This window comes from Frankliniella occidentalis, unplaced genomic scaffold, assembly GCF_000697945.3.
Source record: "Frankliniella occidentalis isolate FOCC.00 unplaced genomic scaffold, Focc_3.1 Scaffold210, whole genome shotgun sequence".
Taxonomy (NCBI): domain Eukaryota; kingdom Metazoa; phylum Arthropoda; class Insecta; order Thysanoptera; family Thripidae; genus Frankliniella; species Frankliniella occidentalis.
Genome location: NW_026267336.1, coordinates 350298 through 359578, shown reverse-complemented (window position 1 = coordinate 359578; position 9281 = coordinate 350298). Strand labels below are relative to the sequence as shown.

At 58.3% G+C, this 9281-nt stretch overlaps 1 protein-coding gene across 1 annotated transcript in view; it reads right to left on the bottom strand.

The window, feature by feature from the left end:
- Positions 1-6885, bottom strand: part of LOC113209683 (homeobox protein HMX3-like) — a 9834-nt gene extending 2949 nt beyond the window's left edge. The window contains exons 1-2 of the mRNA XM_052272531.1: positions 6439-6885; positions 3721-3902 (exon numbers count right to left, since the gene is read on the bottom strand). Coding sequence (XP_052128491.1) covers positions 3721-3902; positions 6439-6704 — 448 coding nt within the window. The 5' untranslated portion in view covers positions 6705-6885. The remainder of the gene's footprint in view (positions 1-3720; positions 3903-6438) is intronic.
- Between the last annotated feature and the right edge of the window lie 2396 nt (positions 6886-9281).

The following is a 9281-nucleotide window of genomic DNA, read 5'->3' as shown; positions in this document are numbered from 1 at the left end:
CCCCCCCCCCTTACTCGTTTCCAACCAACTCACCCTGCGTTGAGGTCACCCGCCCGCGCGCCGCCGTCTTTTAGCGTTATCTCTACCCCATCGGCTCGTCGGGACCCAGGCTGGGGGCCTTCAGGTAGGCGCGGGCGTGCGTGCGGAGACTACTCTCGAGCTATGGGGGGATTAAAACTGGAAAGAGAGCAATGCGGTTTGTGTTGTCTTTACCGGCGATAAGGGCCGTCTCCTCGTCTTCGAGGGGGAGGAAGTAATCCCTCGTGTATTGCATTGTTGGGTTTTTTAACCTGACAATGATGACACGTACACGGGACAAGGATACTATACAACAACGGGCGCGGACAACACATGGAGCAGTAAGTGTCTTCATGAGAAGTAAAACGGCAGCAGTTGGTTATTCCTGTTTGTTCCAACCCTTGTTCTCGGTACAGTATGAGGAAGTCCTCTCCTTTGCTCCCCGCCACGGCGAGCCTCTAAGCCGGACGAGCGGCCACCACTTCGGGCCTTGGCGCCTAACCTAATTACTCTGGCCCCCCCCTCCCCCCCCTCCCCCACCTCTGCCTCGGACCCGCGGCCAGCCGGCCCAGTCGGGCTAGAGGGCCACTGAAAGGCAGCGAAAAGAGGATTTGTTTGTTCTCTTACTTCTTCTGGTGGTCGGCCCATCGCACGGGCGCCGCCGTCCCCCGTTCTCTCCCCTTCTCCCTTTCACACCCGCTCCTCCCCACCGACGCCCTCCGCCCTCCTTCACTCACCCAGAGGTCTCCCCCTCCTACTCACCCTCCGACTCTGCCAAAGGACATCCCGCCGAGTCACTCATAAGGTTAACAGGAGTTACTTTCACATAGAACTGGGCACTGGGACTGGGATCAATTCTTTGGCATAATAAAATGTGTGTGGTGTTTGGCACAGTCCTATTGCGAGATTGAAGCTAAACGTGTCAACTTTTCAAAGAATGCTTGTTATTAAACCAACAAAAAATAAAAATAAAATTTCTCTCCTCATCGATCTTCCAACGATCTATCCGAGGATCCTCTTTATCCATCCCTCCGGTCGCGGATCTGACCTGGATCTGACGATCTGACGTGCCGAATGCCAGCCTTCTAAACATGGATTACCTGGAAGTCGTCATATTATATTCTCCCTCGTGAACACCGTCCGAGGGCCGGTGCTTCTGCCACTATAAATCGCTCCCCAAAGCTCCTCCGTTCCCCCTCCCTCTTACAGTCCCCGAGCAAAACCTTTTTCTGTTCGTTGACATGTGGCGCCTCCTGGACGCTTATCTCTGGCCTGATGCCCCCTCCCCTCCCAATCCCTCACCTACGCCCCATCCCCCTATAACCACCCGCCCTCCCTGTAGAGGCCAGTGAGCCGTGATGTTGCCGCGAGGTCCGGTAGGAATTCCGCCCCCCCCCTTTTCCCGCCAACGGATCCGGCCCAATGTGGTGGACGCTGGCGCCGCTGGCGCCCATCAGGGGAGGAGGGGAAAGAGGGCGCAGCACACCGACGACCACAAATCGGGCTCGTCAAACTGTCAAAAAAGTGGAAGAAAAGTCAGAAACAAGTCATTTTTAAAAAAAAATTTTTTTAAACATTTTACCTTTCCCTGATCATTTCTCTCAAGCAGGAAGCCCAAGTGTATGAACACACTTGCAGGTGAGATGATTTTGCAGGAATTGAGTCTACAAGTGTGTAAAGTGAAATTCATAAACCTTGCTTGGTACTCAATTGTAAGCCCGCAAATCGGAATTCACACACCTACAAGTGTGCGAAATAGAATTCACACACCTACAAGCGTGCGACATGCCCGGCTGCTGCTCGGGTTGCTGCATGGCCCCGCAGCCGCCCCGCCCCGCCCGCGCGCCGCCACTAAGCCTAACTGTTTCTGTTTACGTGCGGCGTGAACGCGAACTCTGACGGCTTGTCGACGCCGCGCCGGACGGGGAAGCCCCACCGGGCGGGGGCGGCCGTGGTGGTGGAGCGTAGCGGCGGTGAGGGAAAGGAGGGGCAGCAGGAAGAGGGGGGGGGGGGCGTAGGTGTAGCTGGGCGCTCGTAACATGGTATAGGGACGTCGCATGCTTTAAGCACACACACACACGTTTGCATTTTCGTTTGAAGCACCCCGCAGACACCGCATTCTGTATCAAGTGGAAACTATAGGAGAGGGTCGGTACAGGGAAGCAGACGCACCCTCTCTCGGCTCCGCGGTCTCTCTCCCCGCACGCGTTTAGTCCCGGGCCCGGCCGCCCGCCCGCGCGTGTGGTGTCAGTATCCGTAATTGAATCACACTGAACGCCCCGCGCTGCTGACACGTATCCGGTGTCAGCTCTACCTTCGAGCGCCGCGCGCGGCCGGGCTCTCGCCGTGGGCGCCGCCGGGCCGGTGGTGGCCAGGCAGAGTGGCCCAGGGGGCGGCGGCGGGGGTCTTAGAGCTACGAGGAACCCCACGCGCCGCCCGCCCCCTCTCCCTTCTCGGCCACCGAGGCCCCACAATATCGGGCACGCTCAAGTGCTGGTCAATATGCTGCCTGCCCACGCGGCCGTTCAGCAGCTTTCTGTCTCAAGCCCCCCTCCCCCCTCCTCCTTCCTCGACTCACCATTATTTCTTTTCACCCTGCCCATCTTCTTCCTCGCTCACTGTCTTCCCTTTCGCCTCTATTCAGTAGCTTACATTATTTAGAACGGACATATGAAGCTTTTTATAAAGTCGGGGACACTGCTAAACCAAACGACATTATTTTTACTCAAAATAATGTGATGTACCTTCTGCCAAATTGTTTACAGCCGCCAAACAGCCATTGGAGATTGATGACTGATTCCACTCTACCTTTTACAAAGTTGATGGTGCTGTCGGTAGCACTGGGTATAGTGGTGAGGCAACGGGGGGTGGTTGGGGGAGTGGGGGGTGCTGAGCTGGCAGAGGCCATGCAAATGTCAATCGGTGCACTGTAACCACTCTGGCTAGGGGGGGGGGGGGGTGAACAACGGGGAGACTGGTGGCAGGGCAGCACTTGAAGCTATAACCTGCAGTGCAGTATGTTTGTCGCGACCTGGTTCGGACTGGGTGGATAGCCGCACCTCTCAGTTGTCAGGATCATTGTCAATGAGGGAGTTGCTGTATAAGAGGAACAAGAGGAAGGTAGCGCTGAGGAGGTGGCGTGGCGTAAGCGCCGTCCCTAACCAAAGTAGAACGCCGGCGTTCGTGCTAAGCTAAGCGTGCGAGTGGATGTGTGATTACTGTGATCATAAACCAAGTTTTGTAGAATTTGTAAAAAACAAATTGGATCTAGATTATACCGAAGTAGCATTCTTGTGTCAATGAGTGGTTCTGTATAGTTTTGCTTCGAAAAAGTAAGTTAACACTATCTTTTAAACCGTCCCGTTGTCGTTGTCTAGGTTAGTGTACGGACATATTGCATTGGTACAATTTGAACTCAATGATAGTGACTCAACTGTCGTAATGAACCTTGGTAAAGGTGGTACCAAGGTAGTAGATGTATAGGCCCGTCATAAACTGTTTGAAATTTAACGACACGCAACATAACCTTTTCTAGGCTGTCACTCATGTTCTGCTTTGTTGAGGGACGGCGCTACGCCACGCTACCTCCTCAGGCCGACCTTCTTCTTGTCCCTCTTATCGATCAGCTTCCTCTTATTTGTTAACTTTTGTCCCAGCAGATCACATCGGTTTCCGGCGCCGCCGACCAACAGTGTCGCTTACCCTCTGACGTGGTCCTCTGTCGCGGTGCAGCGGGGCCGCTGCCGTGGTGCTCCGCCCCCTGGTTTGGGCCCTGAGGGCCTCCGGGTGGCGCCCTCAGCCCCGGCCACACCCCGAGCCCCAGGGGGTGCGGGGGCCCCGGGGGCCCGGGTCGCAGCGCGGCCAGCTGGGACATGAGCCCCAACCTGCAACAAACGAGAACAAGGTGAGTCCATAACCCTTCACCTGCTCCAGACTCTGCCCATCAAACCCTTCTCGTTTCCTTCAACAAAAAAGGGAAGGAGAAAAAAAAACTAGTTGTACATCGTGACGACCATCACCATCACCAGGAGCTGCTGGGGCATTATCACGCACACTTATGGTGTTCAAGGGGCGCGCGCGCGCGCGCGGCAGTGTGTCGGGCGTTCCGTGTCGGACACGGCTGCACTAATGGAGACAGATGGCGTGTCGTGCCCGGGGCGGGGCGGGGCGGGGCGGGGCGGGGCGTGCCGCCCTAACCTGTATTAATAGCGGGACATCAATCGTCGGCGTGTGCCCCCTCCCACTCCCCCCACCCCTTCCCCTACACACACACACACTACAGGAACACTACGACTACTACTAATACAGCCGCTGTTGTTAATTTTCACAGTAGTGCTTTCTCCTGCCGCTAAACCATCCGTTTTACGGGTCAGATGTGTAACATCTGTGCCGCCGGGCAGCGAGCGAGCGGTATGGCCAGTGCCACACGATACGCGTTCCAGCTGAGAGATGCGAGATAGATCGAATGAACGGGCACGGAAGCAGGAAAGCGAATGGGTGTATGTTTTCACGTTTTTTGGGGGGGGGGTTGTTGCTTTTTTATTTTATTAAGTCGTCGGTCGGTATCAGGAGGGGAAGAGGGCTGAGGAGGGTTCTTTTCCTTTAGTGTAGACAAATTAATATATGATTATGAATTCCCAGTTTTTTTGAGACTTCCTCGTCATCTAAGGGGTAGTTTCTCAAAGTTTTCTCCTTTCCCTAAAATAAAAATAAGACATTGTTTTTAACGCACATATCGAGCTGGGACTAACACTTTTCCTTTTTTTTTGTTTGAAATCTCTGCGAAAATTACATACGTCTGTACTTAGAGGATTTGGCCACTCTCTCACTCAGCGCGCCCTGTTCTGTTGTTAGTGCAATGGCATTGTTGGCACGACCGGTGGCGGGGCGAGGTGCGGCGTCGGGCCGGGGTGCGGAGAGAGGAAAGGGCTTGATACGGAAGCCGTACTATTTACCTCCCCTCCCCCTCCCTTCCGTCATTCGTCGCTCCCCCGATTCTCTCCTCTCACGAGCCGAACGACTCCCTCCACCCCCCTCACCCCTCTCTCCCTCAGTCGTATATACTATCTGGGCCGCGAACTGTTTGAAAGACGAGTCGACTGCGGTAAGTGGATGGCGGGGGTCCGTGATTTTAGCCCCGCAGGGGAAATGCCACCAGCAGAGCGCCCGCCCCGCCTCGTCCCCTCCCCCCGGCGGCGATGATAGGAAGCTGGGGCTGGGAGTGCGATCGGGGCCGAGCCAGGCAGCACCTCTCCGCGCCGCTCTGCCACCTGATTACCGATATCAGTGGTCTCTAATGACTCGTGATTTACGGCTGAACTTGGCCGCCCCGGCCCGGCCCCTCGGGGGCTCCGAGACACGCTCGGTGGGGAGCGAGGGACCAGAGCAGGGCCCATAGCCGAAGTCCCCGGGGGCGGCTGGGGGCGGCGGGCGGAGGAGCGGCAGCAGCAGGAGGAGGGAGGTAAGGAGGAGCGCGCGTCCCCGCGGGCGGACAAGGCGCCGGCGGCATGGGGTAAAGCAGGGCCCGGCCCTCGGCCCGGCCCTCGGCCCGCCCGCCCCTCGAGGTGTCCCGGGGGGCCCGGCCCACCTGGTCGGCACGCACAGTGTGTGTGTGTACGGCGGGCGAACTCGCCAAAACTGACTCTCAGCTGCGCGATAAATTTCCGCGAGTTGAAATATAAGTTGAGCGCTGCGCCCGCGAGTTTTTGAAAGGAGAGGGAGCCCGACGGGGAGGGGAGGGCGGCGGCTCACAGTGAGGAACAGGCTGGGCAGCAGCAGTAGCAGCAGCAGCGACCAGGACCAGGGGGTAGGGGGTGGCTGCCGGCCGGCCTTTCAGAGGCGTCCAGACAGGCTGCCTCTGCCGAAACTATCTAGGCCTTTGCAGGCGCGGCCTATTGCTCTAGCCGGTTTGAAAGGTGCAGCAGCACTAACGTGCATTACATAAAAGCCGTCCAGCGGGGCGCGGCGGGGCGGGGCGCCGTGGTGCGGCGTGGTCTGTGGATCGGCTTGGAAATCCCGTGGCGCGGTGAGCGAGCGCGAGCTGCGCCAGCGGCCGCCGCAGAGAGTGAGCGGAGAGAGACGGCGGCCCGCCGATTCACGTGAATGATCTGACGCTTTAGCACCGGCCAGCGTAAGCGTAAGCCGCACCGCAATGTCTTTCATCATTTAAACTACACATGTGCTGCTTTCGTACCGGTCGATAGCGATGCAGGGAAAGCGAACTGGCGACTGACTGACAGACGGACAGACGGTCCCGGCGGACATACAGACCAGGGAAAAAGAGATTGAGTGTATTGAGTAATTCTGGAATAGGTGACGTGACAGGTTGCCTCGTGCTCCCTCTCGCTGTCGCCGGATGCGGCATCATCGACACCCAGTCCCCAGCGCGCGCGTGAAACGTCAACGTCATCCCCTCCTCACCTGGACCAGACGGCGGTGGCGTCCAGGACGTCGAGGCCGGGGCGCGCGCCGCTGCGGTACAGGCCGCCGCCGCGCTCCCCAGGGTGGCCGTCGTCGCGGCGGCCGGCGGGCGCGTCATCGGCGTGGTGGTCGCTCAGGATGCTGGAGATGGAGAAGGGCGAGAAGGCGGCGGCCTTGTCGGCGGCGGGCCTGGACGCGAGGCTGGTGAAGCCCAGGTGGGCGGGCAGGTGCCCCGAGAGGTGGCCGGCGGCCTCGGGGGCGGCCATGGCCAGCGCGGGCAGTCTCACTGCGGCATCGTCGGTCCGGCGCGGAACAGCTGACGGGGCGGAGGGGGTGGGGGCAGCGCGCGCGTGCCGGCGGGCGTGCGGGCGCTCGTGCGGGCGTGCGTGCGTGTGCGCGGCAGGGCTGTCGCGGAGCAACTCAGGCCGCCATGGCTCAGGCGGCTACCGCGCCACCGGGAGGGAGTCTGCTGCCTTCCCTTACCGCGAGCGCGGTGCGCCCCGGCCCTCCCCCCACCCCCGCGCCGCGCCGCGCCTCGCGGGGAGGGGGCTGCGCGCTCGTCATTGGCCGCCGGCGCGGTGGTGGGGGGCGCGGCCGCAGCGGAGGGGGAACTCAATCACAGCGCCAGCTAGGGGCTGCCTCCCCTCCGCGCGCGCCGCCGCCACCCCGTCCAGGCCGCCTCGCACCTCAGCTTGACACCTACACCCCCGCGTACCTTGGGGGAGGGGGGAGGGGGGAGCCTTAAGTGCACAACTACAGCAAATCCGGGCAAATCTACCCGCTGGGAAAGCTCTCCGTCCCGAAGCCTTTCTCTCCGTAATTAGCCTCCGTGTCGCACACGTGCAACCCCCTTACCCCCTACCCCCACCTGCACCCCCCGCCGCGGCCGGGGACGCTGTCCAGCGTGTGACACGTGCCACCGCCGAGCTCTCACCTCATCACGAAGTGGGTGCAGAGAGCGGCCCAATCTCTGCGGCCGGATGGTAGTCTCCTAGATTTATCATCCAGCATCCATGTACGGAACGTTCTACGGCGACCATTTTTCTTTTATTTGCGCTTTACTTCATATCTTGTTGGCCGGAGTGGAGCCCGGCGGCGGCGGCCAGTGACCAGACACGCAATCAGGTCTGATTGGGGGATCCAAGTCCACCGGGCGGGGCGGTCTGCACCTCAGCGCCAGCTCAGCGCCAGCTCAGCCTCAGCCGACCCTCAAAAGAACCCCCTGACCCTCCTCCCCCGCTGCTCCGCCGCGAGCTCAGGTCCCGTAAAGTAAGCTTTCCTTTCCACTGGCTGAAGTAAAGTGTCAGATGGTTTCCCGTCCAACATCTGTTTCCCCAGGCGACTCAGTCAAGCCGGCCGAGGGGACGGGGAGGGGCGGCGGTACAAGGGGCGAGGAGGAGAGTGTGACCGGCGCCTAGCCAGGGACTCGCTTTCATCAGCCTCCTAATTAGACCACTCTCCCCCTCTCCCCCAGCCCGCCCCTCCCCTCCCCTGCGGAGAGCCCCGCGGCGGACAGCAACAAGAAGTGGTACACATTACTCCTGGGGAGCGCAGGGAGCGGAGTGTTTCTCCACGCACTGCGACTGAGGCCTTCTTCTTCTTCTTCTTCTTCTTCTTCTTCTTCTTCTTCTTCTTCTTCTTCTTCTTCTTCTTCTTCTTCTTCTTCTTCTTCTTCTTCTTCTTTTTCGTACATTTAGTTACTTTAATGCCATTAGAATTTGAATGAAGGGATTGAATTGACCCAACCACCAATAAGGGTTGCGGTTCTCCCTCATAGAGTAGCCCAATTGTAAAAGGGCTGAGTCGCGCTGGTGGCCGACGACTGACCGACGGCTGACCGATGGGGTGATCGCGTCGTTGACAGTCGTCTATAGTCGTCTGCTGTGCTGCCCCGGCAGCGCTACGGGCAGCGCCCGCCGGGCGGGCCGACCCGCTGGACACCCCAGTGCGCCGGCAGCCTACCGCCCGGGCGCACGGTGCCCTGCCGAGAGTGTCGGAGAGGGACAGAGGGACAGAGTGTGTCGTCTTCTCTCACTTCGCCTCCCCTTCTCTGTCACTCCGCGTTTATCTCATTTTCCGTCTCTCTCTTTTCTTTCCCGCTAACGCCAGTCTCTTGTTTCCTCCCCCGTCTCTTTTGCCGTCCACTTCCCTCTCTGCTCGACTTTGAGGAGCACGTCCGCGTTTTATCCCGTCTCGATCAGTGGCCAGCTGATGGGGCTGCCCTGACCGGGCTGCTCTCAGCCCCCTGGCGACCCTCTCCCTCCCTCTCTCTCTCCCATACGCCCACTCGGCGCTCAGGTGGACTCGATAGACTCCGTCTCCGACCCGGTTTATTGGAGGAGCTCGAGGCTCACGATATGGAGGCGCCCTTCGATCGGAAATTGCCCGGAAAGCGAAAAAGGTCCAAAGCGGTACTTACAATTGTTAGAAATTTTGCCGCTTCGTGCGATTTTGCTTTGACCTACAATTTTTTTGTGACGCAATACGTATCTGCGTGCACTTCGTAGGATTAGGACTTAAATTTGTTTCACCCCTCTTTGTCAGTATCCCTGACACCTTTTTATTTCATTAGTTTACAAGAGTTCATTTTCACATTAGTACTGGCAATTTTTCCTATAATCAGTAATTTCCTTAAAAACATATTAAAAATGAGTTACAAATTTGTCAGTAATCCTGCCGCGTAAAAACATAAAATTAATCACTACGTAACATGTTGGAGAGGCCATATAAACATGTTCTAGCCACAAACACTGCTCGGAACAACTATGACGTCATCGGAAAGGGCAAGCTTTATATCACAATGTGACATGGCATTCCAAGTAATGTGACACAATTCACATTTG